We start from the raw sequence: 22311 nt of genomic DNA, 5'->3' as shown, positions 1-22311 counted from the left end.
AATTCCAGAACTATCCGATAAAAGAGAAAATCCTGCAAGCAGCCAGAAAGAAACAATTTAAACATCAAGGAGCCACAGTAAGGATTACACAGGACCTGGCTGCATCAACATTAAGGGATCGAAGGGCCTGGAACAAGATATTTCAAAGAGCAAGGGAGCTTAGAATGCAGCCAAGAATCCACCATCTGAAAAGCTGAGCCTTCTCTTCCAGGGAAAAAGATGGACATTTAATGAAATGGAAGAATTCCAAAAATTCCTGATGAAAAGACCAGAGCTAAATAGAAAATTTGGACATCAAACAGGAGGTTCAAGAGACACATGAAAAGGTAAAAAAAAAAAGGGGGAGGGCAGGTTAAAAAAAAACTGCTATCCAATAAGTTAAAACTGGCTATATTACAGCATGCGGAAAAAGATTCTCATAAATCCTGAGAACTGTAACTCTAACAGAGAGAACATACCGAGCCAGAAGTGATAGGCATTCATGACCTATCCATGAGACTGCTATCCAATGGGATGTAACTGGCTTTAACCATACTTGGGAGAAAGACTCTAATAACTCTCAAGAATTTTAATTCTATTAGACAGAATGTATATAGCTAGAAGTGAGAGATACTCAGAAATTTCTTATGACTCAGATAGAATGATCTAAAAACACACTACCTCCTTAAAAAGGGGGACAGGAAGGAGACGGGAGGAGGGGGGGGACTGAATGGGGTAAATCTATTACACTAAGAGGTAAAAAATAACTATGGTAATAGAGGGGAAGAAGGGAGGAGATGAGAAACACCTGAATCTTCCCCTCATTAGACTTGGCTAAAAGTCAACTTAGACATACTTAGTTAACTTAAAAAATATCTAACCTTTCAAGGATTAAAAGGTGAAAAGGGGAGGGGGGACAGAAAAGGGGGAGGGAGTGGGGGAAAAAGGGGGAAATAACAAAAGGAAGGGAAGTGAAAAAGGAAAAAGAGAAAAGGGAAAGAAAGGGCAGGGGATGGATGATACAGGAGGGCAAACACACTGAAGGGGGTGATACTCCAAAAAAATACTAGGGAATAAGGATAAAGGGAGGGGGAAGGGGGAAAAATACAAACAGAGGGAAGAAAGTATGGAGGGCAATAAAGAATTAGTAATCATAAACTTGAATGTGAATGGGATGAACTCTCCCTTAAAACATAAGCGAACAGCAGAGTGGATTAAAAACCAGAATCCTACAATATGCTGCTTAAAAGAAACTCATTTGAAGCAGAGAGATGCATATTTAGTAAAGGTAAAAGGTTGGAGCAAAATATATTTTGCTTCAGTGGAAGTACAAAAAGCAGGGGTAGCAATCCTTATCTCAGACAAAGCAGCAGCAAAAATAGATAGCATTAAAAGAGATAAGGAAGGAAACTTTATCCTCCTAAAAGGTACCATAGACAATAAAGCTATTTCAATACTGAATATATATGCACCCAATGGGACAGCATCCAAATTCTTAGAGGAGAAGCTGAAAGAACTACAGGAAGACATAGACAGCAAAACTCTACTTTTGGGAGACCTCAACCTCCCACTCTCAGATCTAGAGAAAGTGAATCATAAAATAAACAAGAAAGAAGTTAAAATAAATTGTTAGAAAAACTAGATACAGTAGACTTATGGAGGAAATTGAATGGGGATAGAAAGGAATATACCTTTTTCTCTGTAGCACAAAGAACTTATACAAAAATTGACCATGTACTAGGACATAAAAACCTAATGATCAACTGGAGAAAGGCAGAAATAGTGAATACATCTTTATCAGATCACAATGCAATAAAAGTCATATGCAATATTAGGCCAAGGAAATATAGACCCAGAACCAATTGGAAACTGAATAACCTCATTTTAAAGGATGAGTGGACGAAAAAACAAATTATAGAAAGAATTAACCATTTTATCCTAAATAATGACAATAATGAAACAACATACCAAAACCTATGGTATTCACTCAAATTGACTCTCGGGGGATATATTATAGCTTTAAATACTTACATGAATAAATTGGAGAAAGAAAAAAAAATCAATGAAGTAAACACACAACTGAAAAAATTAGAGAAAGAACAAATTTAAAAAACAAAATTAAATACCAAATTAGAAATTAATTACAAGTTCATAAAATTGAAAGCAAAAAGACTATTGAATTAATAAATAAAGCCAAAAGTTGGTATTATGGAAAAAACCAATAGAATTGATAAATGCCTGGTCAATTTGATTTAAAAGAAGAAAGCCAAATTGCTGGTATCATAAATGAAAAAGGTGAACTCACCACCAATGAGGAGGAAATTAAAGTAATAATCTGAAATTATTTTGCCCAACTCTATGCCAATAAATTTGATAATCTAAGTGAAATGGATGAATATTTACAAAAATATAAGTTGTCTAGGTAAAATGAAGAAGAGGTTAAATAAATAAACAACCCTATCTCAGAAAAAGAAATTCAACAAGCCATCATTGAACTCCCCAAGAAAAAATCTCCAGGGCCTGATGGATACACAAGTGAATTCTACCAAACGTTTAAGGAACAATTGGTTCTAATTCTATATAAACTCTTTGGAAAAACAGGGAAAGATGGAACTCTGCCTAACTCTTTCTATGAAACCAATATGGTGCTGTTACCTAAACCAGGAAGAGTTAAAACAGAGAAAGAAGATTATAGACCTATTTCCCTGATGAATATAGATGCAAAAATCTTAGCAAAATGATTACAAGTTATCACTAGGATAATACATTATGATCCATTAGGATTTATTACAGGAATGCAGGGTTAGTTCAATATTAGGAAAACTGTTAGTATATTCAATCATATCAACAACAAACCTACCAGAAATTATATGATCATATCAATAGATGCTGGAAAAGCTTTTGACAAAATACAGCATCAATTCCTACTAAAAACACTAGAGAGTGTAGGAATAAATGGACTGTTCCTTAGAATACTTAGCAGTATCTATCTGAAACCATCAACAAGCATTATTACACTCAATGGGGAGAGGCTAGAGGCAATTCCCAATAAGATCAGGGGTGAAACAAGGGTGCCCATTATCACCACTACTATTCAATATTGTATTAGAAATGTTAGCTTCAGCAATTAGAGAAGAAAAAGAAATTGAAGGAATTAGAATTGGGAAGGAAGAGACAAAATTCTCACTCTTTGCAGATGACATGATGGTCTACCTAGAGAATCCCAAGAAATCATCCAAAAAACTACTGGAAACAATTAGCAATTTTAGCAAAGTTGAAGGTTATAAAATAAACCCTCATAAATCCTCAACTTTTCTATATATGACTAGCAAGATACAACAGGAAGAGCTAGAAAGAAATCCCATTCAAAGTAAGCTCAGACAATATAAAATACCTGGGAGTCTACTTGCTAAGACAGACTCAGAAACTTTTTTAAAACAATTATAAAACACTTCTCCCACAAATTAAATCAGATTTAAATAACTGGGCAAATATCAACTGCTCATGGATAGGTAGAGCTAATATAATAAAAATGACAATTCTACCAAAACTAAAACTACCTGTTTAGTGCCCTACCAAAATTCCAAAAAATTACTTTAATGAGTAAGAAAAAAATTGTAAGTAAATTCATATGGAGAAATAAAAAGTCAAGAATTTCCAGGAGCTTAATGTAAAAAAGTACAAAGGAAGGTGGCTTAGCCCTACCTGATCTAAAATTATATTATAAAGCATCAGTCATCAAAACTGTTTGGTACTGGCTAAGAAACAAAGTAGTGGACCAGTAGAATAGACTAGGTGCAAATGCAGGAGATGATTTTGTAATCTGCTGTTTGATAAACCCAAAGAGTCCAGCTATTGGGACAAAAACTCCCTCTTTGATAAAAACTGCTGGGATAATTAGAAGTTAGTATGGAAGAAACTTAGATTAGACCAACACCTAACACCCTTTACCAAGATAAGATCCAAATGGTTACAGGACTTAGACATAAAAAACAATACAATAAGCAAATTGGAATATTAAGGCCTAGTTTACCTGTCAGATCTATGGAAAGGGGGGCAGTTTATGACTAAGGAAGAGTTGGAGAACATCACCAAAAACCAACTAGATAATTTTGATTACATTAAATTAAAAAGCTTTTGCACAGATAAAAACCACTGTAACCAAGATCAAAAGAAATGTAGTAAATTGGGAAACAATCTTTACAATTAATGATTCTGACAAAGGACTCATTTCTAAAATACACAGAGAACTGAGTCACATTTTTAAAACAAAAAGCCATTCCCCAATTGACAAATGGTCAAAGGATATGCAAAGGCAATTTACAGATGAGGAAATCAAAGCAATCCATAGCTATATGAAAAATTGCTCTAAATCATTAATTATTAGAGAAATGCAAATTAAAGCTTCTCTGAGGTACCACCTCACACCTCTCAGATTGGCCAATATGATCAGAAAGGATAACGATCATTGTTGAAAGGGTTGTGGGAAATCTGGAACACAATTATACTGTTGATGGAGCTGTGAACTCATCCAACCTTTCTGGAGAGCTGTTTGAAACTATGCCCAAAGGAAAACAAAAATGTGCGTACCATTTGACCCAGCAATATCACTACTGGGTCTATATCCTAAAGAGATGATGAAAAAGGGTAAAAACATCACTTGTACAAAAATATTTATAGCAACCCTGTTTGTGGTGGCAAAGAATTGGAAATTAAATAAATGTCCTTCAATTGGGGAATGGCTTAGCAAACTGTGGTATATGTATGTCATGGAACACTACTGTTCTATTAGAAACCAGGAGGGACAGGATTTCAGGGAAGCCTGGAGGGGTTTGCATGAATTGATGCTGAGTGAGATGAGTAGAACCAGAAAAACACTGTATACCCTAACAGCAACATGGAGGTGATGTTCAACCCTGAAGGACTCGCTCATTCCATCAGTGCAACAATCGGTAACAACTTTGGGCTGTCTGCAAAGGAGAGTGCCATCTGTATCCAGATAAAGAGCCATGGAGTTTGAACAAAGTTCAAGGACTATTCCCTTTAATTTAGGGGGAAAAACAGATATCTTATTGTCTTATGTTGTTACCTCTTAGACTTCTTGTCTCTTCCTTAAGGATATGATTTCTCTCTCATCACACTCAATTTGGATCAATGTACAACATGAAAACAAAGTAAAGACTGACAGATTGCTTTCCATGGGGGGGGGGGGGAAGTAAGATTGGGGGGAAAATTGTAAAAATCAAATAATATCTTTAATAAAAAAACAATTAAAAAAAGAAAAGAAATGAGAGAGATATGGGGCAGCTAGGTGGCGTAGTGGATAAAGCACTGGTCTTGGAGTCAAGAGTACCTGGGTTCAAATCCGGTCTCAGATATTTAATAATTACCTAGCTGTGTGGCCTTGGCAAGCCACTTAACCCCATTTGCCTTGCAAAAACCTAAAAAAAAAAAAGAAATGAGAGAGATGCAGGAAAAACATGAAAAAGAAGTCAGCAACTTAGTCAAGGAAATCCAAGAAAATGCTGAAGAAAATAGCATGTTAAAAACCAGCTTAGGCCAAATGGAAAAAACATTTCAAAAAGTTATTGAGGAAGGGGCGGCTAGGTGGCGCAGTGGATAGAGCACCGGCCTTGGAGTCAGGAGTATCTAGGTTCAAATCCAACCTCAGACACTTAATAATTACCTAGCCATGTGACCTTGGGCAAGCCACTTAACCCCATTGCCTTGAAAAATCTAAAAAAAAAAGTTATTGAGCAGAAGAATGCTTTAAAAACCATAATTGGCAAGATGGATAAAGAGATAAGAAAACTCTCTGAGGAAAACAAATCCTTCATATCTAGAATGGAGCTGAAGGAAGCTGCTGACTTTATGAGAAGTCAGGACACAAAACTTCAAAACCAAAAGAATGAAAAATTAGAAGAAAATGTGAAACATCTCATTGAAAAAAACTGAGCTGGAAAAGAGATTCAGGAAAGATAATTTAAAAATTATTGGGATACCTGAAAGTCATGATCAGGAAAAGAGCCTTGACATCATTTTTAAGGAATTCCTACAGGAAAATTGCCCAGATATCCTAGAAGCAGAGGGCAAAATAATAATTGAGAGAATTCATCAATCTCTCCTGGAAAAAAAAAAAATCAAAAAAAAAACCAACCCCCAGGAATATTATAGCCAAGTTCTAGAACTCCCAAGTCAAAGAGAAAATATCACAAGCATCCAGATGAAAACAATTCAAATATTGTGGAGCTGCAGTCAGAATCACAAAGGACTTAGCAGCAACTACATTAAAGGCTCATAGGGCTTGGAATATAATATTCCAGCAAACAAAAGAGCTTGGAATGCAACGGAGAATCAACTACCCAGCAAAACTGAATATCCTCTTCCAGAGAAAAAGATGGACTTTCAATGAATCGGGAATTTCAAATGTTCCTGTTAAAATGGCTAGAGCTGAAAAGAAAGTTTGATCTTCAAATACAGGACTCAAGTGAAACATAGAGAATAGAGGAGAAGGGGAAGATATGAGGGACTTAATGATGATGAACTGCATGTATTCCTGTATAGAAAAATGACACTGATAATACTCATGAGAAATTTCTCATTTAATAGAGCAGGTAGAAGGAGCTTTTATAGATGAAGCACAGGAGAGAGCTGAATTTGAAGATACAATATATTGTAAAAATAGAGTCAATGGCTAAAAGGGAAATGTAATGGGAGTAAGAGAAAGAAGAAGTAGAATAGACTAAGATATTTCATTTAATAAGATTTTTTTTTATTACAATGAGCTATTGCAATGATATGGAAGGGAGGGAGGCAAGGGGGAATGAAGGAACCTTCACTCTCATCAGAGGTAACTCGGAGAGGAAACAGCATATATAATCAATGAGGTATAGACATGTAGAGTAAGAAGGAGAGAAGGGGGACAGGGGGAGGGGGGGAATGTGAGTGATGGAGGGAAGGGTGGAACATGGGTGAGAGTTGTCAGATATAACACATTTTCTTTTTTACTTCTTGCAAGGAGCTGGGATTGGATGGCCTGTCCAGGACTACAGGGCTGGGTGGTTGCTGGGCCTTAAGTGGTGGTATGTGAGCTCAGAGCCTGTTGGCCCCAGGGCCGGTGATCAGTCTACTGTGCCACTCAGGTACCATACTGATCTCCACTTAAATGGTCCACAATTCAACATGCCCACAAAAGCTCATGATCTTTTCCCCAAATCTATTCCTTCTCCCAACTTTCCTTGATTGGATCAACAACCTAAGACACTTAGGCTTGAAACCCTAATGTCATCTTTGACACTTCCTTTTCTTTTATTCCACATACCAAATCAGTTTTACTAAACTGAAATTTTCTTCCTAAAATTACCAATTATCACTTAATCATCTTCATCCCAAAACTCTCTGACATCATCTATTACTATCTTTTGTAACTGAAAAAAGTGGCCCTTGCCTAGACAAACTAATCTCTCTCTTCATGTGTATTTAATCCTCTCCCTTTTCCCCTCTTTATGACTCCTTTACTCCTCTCTTTCTCTCCCCATCTCCCCTCATTTCTCCATCCCTCCCTCCCCTTCCTTTTCCTCTCCCCTCCCCTCTTCTCTCTCTCTCTCCCTCCTTCCTCTTTTTTTCTCTCTCCCTTACCTTATCTTCAAGTGATCTCTATATTTCCCTCAAACACACTCAAGTCTCCCTCATCCATGAAAAACCTTTACCAGGCACTACTATTCCATCTCTTTTGTTTTCTTAGCTATCCATATACTCATTGCTTCCACTTCCTCTCCTCTCACTCCTCAAACCTTTGCAATCCAGCCTTCAACTTCATCATTCAACTAAAGATTATTTCTCCAAAGTTATCAAATATTTAATGGTCAAATGTGATGATCTTTCTCATTTTCATTGATCTATCTGCTAAATTTTACATTAGTGACTTCTGTCTCCCAGGGATTCTTTACTCTAGCCTGGTTCTATTTTTTTTTCCTTTTTGCTGCCTTATCAACAACATCAAACCCACTAAAGTGGGATATTCTCCAAGACTTGGTACTAAGCCCTATGCTTTCTCCCTCTACAACTTCTCTCACAGTAAGATGTAAAACTTTTATGGTCTTCAATATCATTTCTATGGAGATAATCCATATACCTGAGCTTCAGTTCCATATCACCAACTTACGATTGGATATTTCTAAGTAGATCTCCTAGCAGCATCTTAAACTATAACTGAAGTCATTCTTTCCCCAAAAACCCTGCTTTCTTTCAAATGCTTCTATTTATGTCAGACACCACCATCCTTCCAGTCTTCCAAGTTTATAACCTCAGTATTATCCTCAAGTCCTTATACTCTTTCATCTCACACATTCAATCAGGTGCCAAATCTTGCCAATTCTCCATCCACAACATCTCTTGCATTCCATTTCTTCTCTCTGCTCACACAGCTATCATCTTAATTCAAATCTTCATCATTTCAGATTATTGCAATTGGTTCCTAATGGACTCCCCCTGCCTCAAGTCTCTAATCACTCTAATCTATCCAATCTATACTACACACTGGTGTCAAAGTAATTAATCTTTCTTAAACTCACATATGATTATGTGACAACTCCCCTACTCAAATAATTCCAGTGGCTTCTTATTGCCTAAGGATAAAATGTAAATTCCTACATTTAGTTTTTTAAAGCCCTTCACAACCTAGCACCAACTTCTCTTCTTTTCCTGGACATTTCTCTTCTCTTCCCCCCCCCCACTCTTTGATCCAAACTGGCATTACTACCTCATACCACTCCATCTTCCATCTCCTGTACTTTTGCAATGTCTATCCAGCCAACCTCCACCTCATGGAGTTCCCCTCCACACAAAAAGCAATTCAAGGACAAAGAAACTATAGTGAGGATCACATAAGATCTGGCAGCATCTACTATAAAACAGATTTTGAAATACAACATTTCCAAAGACAACAGTTAAACCAGGTTTATAATCAAGAATAACTTATCCTGCAAAACTGAATATAATTCTATAGGGGAGAAAAATAGATATTTAATGGAATAGAGGACTTGCTAGAATTTCTGATTTAAAAAAATCTGAATAAGAATTTTGAAATACAAACCCCCAAAAAACTTAGAAAGATAAAATTTTTGAAAGTTAAATTGATTTAAGCAAGTAAGAGAAGCTGTTAAGATGTATAGTGTAAACATTCCAATAGGAATAGAAACCCATGTCCTTTCAGAATTTTGATGTCTTCAAAGGGTTAAATAAAAAAACAGAGGTCCTGGTGGATTCTATTCTTAGGGTTCTAAAAGGGGAAAGAAAGGAGATAAAAGGAAATCATCAATATAAAAAGGGAAAAGGGAAAAGGAACTTGCTATTTCTCACATTTCTCTGAGAAAAAAAAAGCCCACAAACATGGAGAGGGAGGCAGGAGGTGGGTATCAGATGAACTTGAAACAGACAAAGGAAGGTTGAACCCACTCACAAATCTAACAGTTCCATAAAGAAATACCCCCAAACAAACAAGGAAACAAATAGGAGGAATTCCCACTTAAAGATGAAGGTAATACTGGGGAGAGAATAAGTAACAAGCAAAACCAACTTCCCAATCCTGAAGGGCAAGAGGAAAAAAGAGTGAACTACAATCCAAGAGTATACCTTGGATTATCTCTTAAACAATTCCTGGAAAAAAATGTGGCATATGGATGTTACAGAATATTATTGTCCCATAAAATGACCAAAAAAGACAATTCCAGAGAATCATAACATGAACAATAATGAATGAATTATGAAAACAATTATTAAAACTTAAAAAAACTTTAAAAAACTTAAAAATTCAGGTTAAGGCAAACTTATCAATATTGTTTCCAGAGGGCTTATAATAAAATATATTACCTCCTTCCTGAAAGAGAAGCTGATGAACCTATGCTATACAAAAAGACAAGGACAAGGTCACTATGGTTTTTATTTGTCTATGAATCTTTGTTATAAGATTTGTTTTGTTATGTTTTGTGAAGAAAGCTCAGTTCACCTTCTACCAAAGCCTTTCCTAATCCTACCCAGTCCAAGAGGTGGTAATCTTAACTTGTATTTATTAAGTATAAATTTATTTGTGTATATCCTGTTCCCCTCAATAAAATATTCATTGAATTAGGAACTTTCACTTTTATTTTGGTATTCTCAGTAACTAGCACACAGCTTTTAATAAATACTTGATGACTGATTAAACTACCAAATCCTGACAATTCTATTTTTCATCATCTCTCATCACCTTTTCTGATCAACTTACCCTGCTACCATTCTAGTTAGAGGCCAGCACACCAACTGCTTATACTACTGTAATGAACTCTCTCACTTGATTTCCTATCTCTAGTCTCTCCCCTATCCAAGTTATATTTCATCCAGCTGCCACTATTCCTAATGCTCAAACTCCCTATCTCAAAAACCTTCAGTAGCTCATTATTTTCTATATATCTATATCTACATCTACACCTATAATATACAAATTCTTGACTTTGTCATTCAAGGCCCTCCATAGTATGGAGCCACTCCACCTTTTTTGCCTTATTATACTCTATGAATTTTACCCACTCAACATTCCAGCCAGAATGAATTATTAGCTACTTCCTAAAGTAATCCTGCTCTTTCCTGTCTCCATACTTGCAATGTACTTCCTCCCTGTTGAAATAACACCTGGTATTTATATAGCACTCTAAGGATTGCAAAGTAGATATGGATAGATAAACACATACATATAAATAAAAGTTTTACATTTTATATTCTCTTCCAACAAGGCCCAGCTCAGATACCATTTTCTTCATCAAGCTTTCCCAGATTTCCTCCTCCCTACCTCTCCAAAGCTGCAAGTAACCTTTCCAATTTTAAATTTTCCTAGATCGTCATTATTACATTCTATCATGTACTATAACATTTATCTATTTATCTAATGTACTATTACATTATCAGTGTTACGTCCTCTCCAACCATTATCATATCTGTCTTCAGATCCTTCACTGCCTAGAGATGATGCTTAATAAGTGAAGTTTTTAATTGTTAAAATGAACACAGCACTTGAACTCATTACAACTCATTTCAAACCCTTCAGTAGTAATCACATCTACTTTCGATTCAACTTATTATCACAGGAATCATAAAGCTGAAAGCTAGATGGGAACTTATATAGAAACAAGTCCAATCACTCATGAGAAAATTAATTAAGACCCAAGAAAGGCAGAGGAAACTACCATTATTATGCAGTTAATAAGTAGCAGAGAAAGGAATCCAACAAAAGTCCATTCACTTTAAATCCAGTCATCTTTCCAATAAACTACAATTTCAGTATGCTATTTGAATCATTTGACTATTACCAAAAAACTGTGTGACCAGAAAGTATATATCCAACATAGTTGGCAAACAACCTTCATCTAATAAATCTTGATGCCTTGAGATTCGACAAACAGGTAAAAAAGTATATATTATGGTTTTACAAATCTCCATTTGTCCTCTTAATCCTAAAATGTAATGCTTTAGCAAAGGATGCCTTCTAACTAACTTTTCAACAAGTTAACACTTTAAGAATGTAAGATACTGTTGAGACTTGTTATAAAATGATTAACTTTGTTGTGCAATTACAAAACTTTACTTTTAACTTGTCACCTCTAATATTTTCAGTCTCATAAAGGAAAGAAAAGCCCCCTACATTCTTAGAAAGAAGATTTTTGTTCAAATCCTGGCAATATTCTTTACTAATTTTTTTGACCCTGGACAAATCACTTCCTTTCTTTGACCCTCAATTTCCTCATCTATAAAAAGGGTGGGATTACATGAACATTAAGATCTCTAATACTTTGTGATCCCTATCAGCAATTAAAATCTTATGAATCAGCTATATAGAGACAGAAATGCTATGATTAAAGGAGCAATGCTGTTTTTCTTTCATTATTAAATTTTCTCTTCACCCCACCCCAGGAAAAACACTTTGTGCAGGGTCGCTTAGCTAATAAGCATCAGAGTCAGAATTTAAGCATAGGAATACCACATTACTGCTCTCAAAATTTTTTTATTATTGAAATGCTTTATTTTATCTCACTAACTCTCAGGGATTTGGGAAATAATAGCTGTTTGACTCCCTAAAGAAAAGCTGGGACTAGAATGAGGTTCTGCTTTCTTTGGTGTTTTCCTTTCTTGTTTATTTTCCTACTGCCCAACAAAGTCAGTTTTAAACAAAAAGAATGTTAGAAACATTGAGACCTTTTATCCCAAAGGACTAGGAAAAGGTTGTTCTTTCACAGCCACAAACCAGAATCCAGGCCCACTTCCCCCACCCAAGAAGTTTAATAAAACAAAAATAAACATTCCATATTTTAGCTTAGAAGAATCAGCCTTCTTATCAGATGAACACATCCTGTCCTCAATACACTCCCCATCTCATCTCACCCCTAGTAAATGGATTGACTTTGCTTCAGTTAGAAAAAGTGTGTGTGTGTGTGTGTAAATTGTTGTCCTAAAATATAAGCACTAAAAGAGATCTTAGAAGACAAAATATTAGAATAGAAGGGGACTTAAAACATAGAATATTGCAAATTAATAAGAGCTAATCTAAACTCCCTCATTTTACAGAGCAGGAAATTAGGGTCCAGAGGGGAAAAAATGACTTGCAGAAACAAGACTAGAACTCTGGTCTCATGACTTCTCTGTATCCCAATGACTTTTAATTGTCAGCTACCAAGGACAGGAACATGTTTCTTCCATAGTGCTATCAAACAGTAGACACTAAATAAATATCTATTAGAGAAAAAAAAATTGCATTTATGTAATACTGGTTAAACACAATCCCAGGATGTAAGAAACAGAAGAATGCTGAAATATCTCTCCAGCCCAGCTTTCTCATTGCTACAGTCTGTGCTATATTTCATCTTCTCTTCCCTAGATCCATAAATGTGTCAGATTGCTTTAAACTCACTTAGAATACTTCCTTCAATGACTTATGACCCACTTCCTTCACTTGATGCATGGAAATAACCAATGTTAGACTGCACAAAGGTTCCGGCAATATATCTGGGCTATCAATTAAATTACTTTATCTTAACCACATTCCAATCCATAGGGATCATTTCAAAACTAAGTAAGATTTAAACATATCTGACCAAACTTTGCTAGTTACTAAATCCCTGAGCAGGCCAGTTAAGATACATGCCTGTTCATGATTAAGAGTAAGCTTTTGGGAGCTTTCCAGGGTGCTAACTTCATGACAGCTCAGAGTCAAAGCATCCTATAATATTAGTAGGAATCCCAGATTCTTACAGTTGAAAAAGGACCTCAGGAATGGCCCGTTACACATAAAGTATATACTTCCAACAAATGACCATGCAATCTCTATAGACTTTCAGGGATGAAGTTCACTTACTACCTAAGGCAATCTGTTCCACTGTTGGATAGTAAGAATAATTAGAAAATACTTCCTTATATTGAACTATAATCTGCTTCCCAGGAATAGGCCTCCTAAACCTTAATCCTTGGTCTGTGCTTCTACTTTTATATAGCTTCCTATACTTTTAGTGTTTAAAAGTCTGAAAACCTAAACACATTTAGAATGTCACAGGACTTCTGGATATAGTCCTAATTACTTCATAAAGCAAGGTGGACAGTCACACCCAGACACATCTAAACAATATAACCAAAATTTTTCCAGTATTACTTTAAATGATTCCCTGGGATCTGAAGGAAAAAAGTGAAGTGGTCACATTTGAAACTATGTCAATTCAATTCCATGTGCAAAATAATGTTTTTTTAAAAGCAAGGGCAACACAGGCACTGACTTACCACTTGACTTTCAAATTGCCTGAGATCTCTTTCCATAAGAACATTTGTGATAAACAAGTGAGACATGCTAGTTCTTCCCCTCAAAAGTCTTTTCCAGTACCTACTTCTAAGCTTTTATAGTACAAGTAACTTCCCTGTATGTGGCATGTTCTTCCTTCTCACCAGGATCTCAGAATCTTGGCTCCTTCTAAACACAGTTCAGGAACTATACTGAAACTTTTCCTGCCAATCCTCCACAGCAATAATTAGTACTATCTTCCCCTTGAAATTATTTTGTATCTCCAGTAGAATGTAAATTTCCAAATGGCAAAGACTTTCATTTTTGCCTTTTTCTCTACAGTATTTACTACATCGAGGAAATTTAACAAATACATTCACTGAATTGCATTGTTAATGAGGAAGGGAATAAGAAAGGTAAAATCAGTTGAGAAGTTTGAAAATTGATGCTTGATGCTTGAAATTTTGTCTCAGTAGGCTAGGAAATGCCTTGAGTATAAGTCAGTAAGGGGCAGTCAATCACAAATCGTCTATTTTCTCCTACAACTGGGACACAGAACTTGGAAACTAGCAAGAAATTATTCCCAGTTCTACAGGTCTTAAATGCACTTTTCTCCCACTCTTGTGAGACAAGTATATTTATTCCCACTTCACAAATGGTGAAACTGAAGCTTAGAAAGACAAAAGAGATTTCAAAAAGTAAGTGGGATTCAAACTCTGTACTCTTTCAATTCCCCTAAACTACCAGCCCAGAGCAGTTTAGATTCAAGAACAAGGCTTATCTTCATACAAATTTAATACAGTTTTATGCTTCATGAATTCCCTTTCCAAGCACGCACATATTAAGACAATATTTCCTACAAAACAGAGAGCCTCCAAAAGATAAAAGAACCAAATTTGTCTGCTTTGCTGTATCCTATCAAAAGTAAGGGAGAGTTAATGGCTAACTAGTATTACCTTAAGACTTTGAATCTCCGTTGCTGAATTGAATGACCCTATCTCACAGAAGGGCAAGTTTCTTCATAGATTCTGGTATTCCTCATGGACTAGAGGTCAAAATTAGCTTTTTGCAAATAGGAAGAGCAGTTTAAGCAACATTTTAAGTCTTTCCTTTACTCTAATCCATGAAGTCAGTATTACCAGTCTTATTATTCCCATCTGGTTTTAGTCCTGACCTATAACTTCATTAGTAAATAAATGCTGGTGTGAAGACTCTCCATCAATGCAGGACAGCAATTGGTTTATAATTTATGGTACTATATGGGTAATGTGGGATAATGGCTAGTGGGGCTAATCTTAATCATCAGGAAAACCTGAGATCAAGTTCTGACAGGCAAGCCTTGTGACAAGGAACTAACAATGGCACTTGAATTTTCAAGGTTCAAAACAATTCTAAGCCTATCCTCCATTTCACAGACTAGGCTACTAAACCTCAAGTGACCTGCCCAAGTAAGGTGGTTCAGAAGTTTCAAAATCTGGAGGGGTAAAATTGGAGGGGGAAAGTATTAATAAGGTGCAATATATCCAACAGGGAGACCACCAATGGGAGAGGACTGAAGAATCAACTGCAAGGATTGGGAATGCTTAACACAGAGAAGAGAGGATTTAAGGAAAATATAATTATCTTCAAATAAAGGGCAGTCTTGTAGAAAAGGGGATGAACTAGTTTTCCTTGTTCCCAGAGCTTAAAACTAGAATCAATGAGCAGAAGTTTTAAAAAAGGCAGTTTTTAGGAAGAAACTGTCTAAAAATAAAAATAAAAACTGAAATGGGGTATATCAGAAAACAGTGAATTTTTGGAAATTCAATGAGTGCTGGTGAGGGATTCCTGCTGAAGGGATTTTAATCAAGGTAAGGGTTAGGCTGAATGACCTCATGGGTCCCTTTCAGTTCAAAAAATCTGTGATCTATGACTCTACTGAAACCCAAACATATATGGTGTTCTGAATACAATGTCTGTTCTACAACTTTTTTTATAAGTAGCAATTACTTAACTCTAAAACTTCATTTATTTCAAAGTAAATCCCAATTTTCATTCATTCATTCAACAAAGTTACTTAATACACATTATGGATAAGATCCTAAATAAAACACATTGGCTCTTCTTATCTCTAAATTAGAGTCATATGATGCCAGAGTCAGGAGATGTGAGTGTTATAACTTTGCCAATAATTTCCTGTGTAATCTGAGGTAAGTCATTTAAATTCTATGGACTTCACTTTTCTTCTCTGAAAAATACAGGTGGAAAGGGACTCTTTAAGATTCCTTCAAGCTCCAAAATTCTGTAAAATTAGATCTGTAACCTTTTTCCAAGTTAACTGCAATCTGAAGAAAATATAAAATAAGTGCTATGCAGTTTTGCTTCTTATTTTTTCATTATAAGCAGCAATTTTTTTTCAGAGTTGTTCAGCAAATATTTCAGCACCTTGTCTGTACATATTCAACATCTTTTTCAATTGGAAAAAAAAGACAGCCCAAATTCATAAAATACAGGGATTAGATTTATTTAACTCAGCCCTAGGGAATAGAAGTAAGACCAATGGGTTAAGAAGGAGGCAAATTTTAGTTCAATTATCAAAAAGACCTTCCTAACAATTAGAGCTGGTCAACAATGTAATGAGCAGACACAAGAGTTGTGCAACATTTTCCTATTACTGGAAGTGTTCAAGAAAAAAGCAGATAACTTCTTGTAGAATATCTTGCAGTGGGTTGTAATCATAAGAATGAAATTAGTCAAAATGATCTCTAAGATCCTTTCTTGATCTGACATTCCATGATCTAGCTTTCTGTGTTATAAGGACCCTTAAACTTGACTAATTCATGTTTTAAAGTCCTTACTAATTCTAAAACTATGTTTTAATGCTCCCCTCTATGATTCAATGAAGGTTGCAACACTAGTCACGCAGTCTAGGAGCAATAAAATTTAAAATGTTCTAGTAAAAATAACTGTCAACCCCACCCTGAGGTTCTTCCTCTTATCTTCCACAGGAAAATATTTCAAAACATTGAAATAAATCAATTCTATCACCTTAACTATATTGGGAGACTAAGATCCAAAAAGTTAATTGTTTTTTTAAAGGCTACACTGGAAATGAAGCATGGTATCTAGCAACAGGAGAGGCAGGGCTCTCTGAGATTTCTAAAGGGGGGGAGTGGAATATGTTATGATTACACATAGGTTAATGACTCCAGGAGTCTACAGCTGGGGAAAAAGTAACAGGGAAAGTATGTCAATAGGGGAAACCAGAGGAGTGTAATATGACAGAAAGAACATTGGGCTTAAACTCCAAAGACCTGAGTTTGAATCCTGTCTCTTCCATTAGCTACCTGAATGACCATAAAAAAGAACACTTAATTCCTAAAAAGTAGAACTGGAAGATACCATCTAAGTCAAACCCCTCATTCTCATATAAAGAAACAGACTCCCCAAAATGAAGTGATTTGCCCAAAGTCAAGCAGAATTTTAGTTGCAAAGTTTAACTGTAATTGAAAATTATAGTTCCTAAATCAATGAGATGGTAGCAATGTAAATAAAATTTCATTAGCCTAGAAATGAAACTTACAGTTTTTTTAAAAAACTCAACCCATAGCTCTAGGACTTGAAGTGAATTTCAGCAATGGAATTTGTTGATTTGAATTATGCAGTTAATATTCCATATAGTATCAAGAGTCAGATTCAGTTAGAGCATTAGTATGGCTTTTTCCTGTAAAGGGAGCAGTTTTCTTTTTAAAAGTAGGGCTATAAAAATTTTAAAGAGGAGAACACAGTCTTACAAGACCAGGCAGACACACTAAACATCAAGCAATTGGTATAGAAGAGCAAGCACAGGTCTTCAGTTTCAGTCCCAGACCTAAAACAATCTGGCTATGGAACTATTGTTAAATTACTTCACCTGATTTTGTTCCCAGCATAGAAATAATCACACTTGCAATCTCTACCTCCAAGGATTGTTTTTATAAACTGAATATAGTATCTTGAATAAGTTTCTCAATATGGGGACTCCCTCCAAAGGTAAAAATCGTAATCCTTCCCCCATTAAAGAAGGTGGCCTAATACAGTGGATACTAAAGCCCATCAATTGTGAAATGGATGAACAAACTGGCTTATGAATGCGATGGAATATTACAGTGTCATGACATATGAAGAATTCAGAGAAACTTAGTAAGATTTGTTCAAACTGATACAGAATCTAAAATGAGTAAAGAGGAGAATTTATAACAAGACCTTACAATAAAAAACAATAAAAGACTTAAGAACATTGAAGTATCTCAATACAACTGCAAAGAATTGAAGTTGAAAATGTCTCTTAACTTGTCAGTAAAGAGGACTACAGGTTTCAGACTTGGTCATGTGCTGTCTTGTTTATGCTGAACTGTATTTGTTGAGGGAGGTAGAAAGAAGTCAATGAAAACGAGGTGACTAGGTAGCACAGTGGATATAAGGTGGGAATTCAAACTCTACTTCGTATACTTACTAGTTTTGTGACCCTGGATACAGTATGTATGCCTCAGTTTTCCCAATTGTAAAATAGAAATAATAATAGCACTGACTTCTCAGGGTGGTGAGCATAAAATGGGATATTTACAAATGTGCTCTGTAAACTTAAAGTGTATAAATGCTAGTTGTTATCATCATCATCATCATTATCATGGCAGAATTTCACCTTTGATGATTAATACCTGTGTTATTATCATTTAACCTCCCTGAACCTTAGTTTTCTGAGGAGACTGGACTGGACAGACTCAGAAGCTCACTTCCAACTTTTAAAAAGATACTGGACTTGTAGTGGGGGACCTTGTCTTCAGGTCTGTTAGTTGGCATTTAGAGGGATCTGTGATCTTTTGATCCTCTATAATTTAGTGGTCTTTGAGAGTTATTTGGTCAAAAAAAAATGATCCTGCAATCAACTTGAAGATGAAGCCTCTCTGAATACCATCTATTTCAAGACCTATATTCAAAAGTCTTTCCATCTTACTAGGACCTGCCAGGCCTTTCACTCCACTGGCAATTTTCAAGTACCCATTATCACCTACAATTCAGATTCAATTGCAAAAGTAGAACTTTCATGAAGTGCTAAGATGCTAAAAAAAAAGTCAACTATATATTATAATAATGACAAGTATGGTGATTATAAACACTATCTTCCTTGATTAACTAGATGAGAGAAAAATACTGAAGACAGAACTTTGGCTTTCATGTCTTCCAGTAGTATACAAATCATGCCAATTTTCACTCAAGAATAAAATTCATATATCATGATATCATATCAAGGTTGCATGCAGATTTCCCCTCATAATAAAAACTGAGTTTCTTTTTAAAATAGTCTGTGGTTAACCTTAAAGCAACTGTAATATTTCAGGGATCCGGTCATTACTACAATGAGAACTGCCCAGGTATCAGTCGATTAACCAAGCTGAAGCACCAAAGATTAGTTACAATTGGCAATAACAGAAGTAGCAGTTAGCATTGGCATAATGCTTTAAGATCTGCAAGACAATTCACAACTTATTGGATAAGTCACTTAAGTTGGAAAAGCATATCCTTAAGATGTATTGATTCATGCAGTCATTAACAATATTTATTAAGACTTTGTACAAAATATTGAGCTTGGTACTTGGGAGAGATACAATGTTTGTGGAAGACAGGATAAGAGGTCTCAAGGAGCCCAGAAGGAGAAGATACAAATATAAAATAACTGTAACACAATACTCAGTGCTTAGCAGTGCCGGGCACAAGGTAAGCAGTTTTTAAAACACCTTCAGAAAGGTGGAAGAAGCAGGCAATGGAATTAGTCAAAGGACCGGGGTAAGTGCTGACTTTGCCATCTTTGTGACTTTGGACCTATAGTTATATTAACTCTTAAGGGAGGGTCTCAGATTCTTCAGAAGAGAATTGTAATAAATAGTATTTTCCTAGATCACTTTCCTCCTCTGGCCCTCATTTCTCACCCCAGACCAAAGAGGTTTTTATGAAGGAGAGTATTTCTAAATTCTAAAGTTCTAGGGATTCCTTTTCCTCCCCTCCCCACCCTGAGGCCTTTTGGGTGTTCCTTCTCCTCCCTATTTTTAAGTCCCCAGGGTTTAGAATCAGGAGACCAGAATGCCTCTTAAAAACTATGTAACTTGGGGCAAGTCCCTTTCCCTTTCAGAGCTGAGCCTCAGTTTCCTCACGTGTAAAAACAGTAAACCCCAGTTCTACAGTGTTGTACAATGTTGGTAAGGCAAGTTTCTCACGACAGCCCTACAGGGGAGGCGGTGGGATGGTTCCTTTCCCGACTTGACAGCTGAGGGGAGTGGAGATGCTCCGGGGCCGCAGAGCGTGGAAGCGCGGGATGGGGTATTCTGGCACCGGTTGGTTTTCCTCATTCCAACAGCCAGGTTCCTGCCCCCTAAACCACACGGCCCTTCTGCAAAATCGGGGCAAGTGGAGTAGAAACGGGGCTGCCAGGACCCGCCTGCTCACGCGCCCCTCGCACTTGCCTCCTTTCCCTTCCCCACTGCGGGCGGAGTTTCCCTCCTCTCCCCGGGGGCCCGGGCCCCGGCCCCGCCCCCACCCCCACCCGGGGCCCGGGAGGCGCCTGACCAGCTGCTCGCCCCCCCCCCCCCCCGCATACATTCCGGTCCTCTCTAGTCACCATGGCAACTCCCCCCCTCCATGCCCAGGCTCGCGCCCCCACCCCCACCCAGGAGCAGCCGAGGCCCTTCCTGTCACTGCAACAAGTCCCCCGGGCCCGCGGCCTCTCCAGCCCGCTCACCCCCAACCTCGTCCCGGCCTCCCCGGCTCCAGGCCTGCCTGCCCGCGCTCACCTGATCCTGGAGCCCATGGTCCCCGGGCCTCCTCATGGGCCCCGGCCCCACTCGGCGCTGCCCGGCCCCAGGCTCTCCCTGCCCACCTCTCTCTCCCCGCCCCGCCCCGCCCCTCCGGCCCCCTCCCGGCTCTATTTCACTCGCTCGGTCCCAGGAAACGCCATGGTAGTCGGGGCGCGTCCCCGCCGCCGCGCGCGCGCGCGCCCAAAGCCCACGGCTCGGCAGCCTCGCTCTCCGCCACACTCCGCGAAGAGGCCGAGGCGGGGGGCGGAGACGCGCGCACAGCCCCGCCCCGTCGCCTTCCCGCCGCGTGGGGCTCGCCGGGACTTGTAGTCCAGGCCCCTCTGGGCTTTACCCAGGGAACGTTCGGGAAAGGCAGAGGGCGGGGAAAAAGAGGAAAGACCAGTTCAAAGGCAGTCATAGGACTGAACTCTGGGAGTTGGAGTTGGAGGGGAAACTACAGACTAGTCCAATAGTTTCATTTTATAGAAAAGGAAAGTGAGGCTCAGAGAAGCGACTTTTTTTAAGGTGTTTTTTTTGCAAGGCAATGCGGTTAAGGGGCTTGCCCAAGGCCACACAGCTAGGTAATTATTAAGTGTCTGAGACTGGATTTGAACCCAGGTACTCCTGACTCCAGGGCCGGTGCTTTATCCACTGAGCCACCTAGCCGCCCCCAGAAGTGACGTTTTTTACGGTTTGTTTTTTTTTTGCAAGGCAATGGGGTTAAGTGAGAAGTGACTTTCTTTATGTCATTGTGATAGGAACTAGGAGAGCCGGTGTTCAAACCCTGTAGTTTGATTCCTAAATCTAGTGTACTTTACAATATCCATATGTCCTTTCCTTTACTAAACCTATCCAGTCATTTCTACATTGCATTTCGTATATGCCCCCTCCTTGCACCAGACCAAGCACATATCCCTGGCCTAATACCAGTCTCTTCCCTCTCCAATCCAACCTCCATTCCACTGTCAGTGATCTTCCTGACCCGGCAGGAAGCTAGGTGACACAGTGGGTGGAGCACCATCCCTGGAGTCAGGAGCACCCAAGCTCAAAAACAACCACAGACACTTAATAATTGTTAGCTGTGTGATCTTGGGCAAGTCACTTAACCCTATGGCCTTAAGTAAATAAAATTAAAGAAAAAAAAATAAAAGAATAGATCTGGGGGGCGGCAGGAGTACCTGAGTTCAAATCTGGCCTCAGACAATAATCACCTAGCTGTATGGCCTTGGGCAAGCCACTTAACCCCATTGCCTTGCAAAAACTTAAAAAAAATAGATCACCTACCCCACCAGCACTGGACAGACTCCAGTGTTTCTGTTATTTCCAGAATCAAGTATAAAAAAACCCTCTGCCTTTTGAAAGTGCTTCATAAACTGGTCTGTTTTTGCTTTTTCAGTACTCCTAAAATCTTACTCTCCTCTACTTTACAGATCCAATGACACTGGGCTCCTAATTTTTCTTCATCTCCCAACTTACTCCAACTCCCAAGTTGAGGCATTTTCACTAGCTGTCTCCTAATCCTGAATGTTCTCCTTTCTTTATCTCCATTAATAACTTCCCTAGCTTCTTTCAAGTCCCAGCTGAAGTCTCACACTTGGCAAGAAGTCATTCTCAGGCCTCCTTAATTTTAGTATCTTCTCTTTGAGATTAGCTGAAGATATGTGAGTGTGAAATACACATCATATATGCATATGTACATAAATAAGCAACTATGAATTTAAATAAACA

The 22311-nt window shown here is 37.7% G+C and overlaps 1 protein-coding gene across 8 annotated transcripts in view; it reads right to left on the bottom strand.

Moving 5' to 3' along the window:
• DENND1A (DENN domain containing 1A) overlaps positions 1 to 20665 on the bottom strand; it is a 709454-nt gene extending 688789 nt beyond the window's left edge. For all 8 annotated transcript variants that reach the window (XM_074211609.1, XM_074211608.1, XM_074211610.1 and 5 more), the window contains exon 1: positions 20581 to 20665. In XM_074211609.1, the coding sequence (XP_074067710.1) occupies positions 20581 to 20597 (17 nt within the window). In that variant the 5' untranslated portion in view covers positions 20598 to 20665. The remainder of the gene's footprint in view (positions 1 to 20580) is intronic.
• Between the last annotated feature and the right edge of the window lie 1646 nt (positions 20666 to 22311).

The sequence above is a fragment of the Macrotis lagotis genome, chromosome 1 (genome assembly GCF_037893015.1).
Source record: "Macrotis lagotis isolate mMagLag1 chromosome 1, bilby.v1.9.chrom.fasta, whole genome shotgun sequence".
In the NCBI taxonomy this organism is placed as follows: domain Eukaryota; kingdom Metazoa; phylum Chordata; class Mammalia; order Peramelemorphia; family Peramelidae; genus Macrotis; species Macrotis lagotis.
The sequence above is the reverse complement of the archived record's forward strand: the minus strand, read 5'-3'. Positions and strand labels throughout refer to the sequence as shown.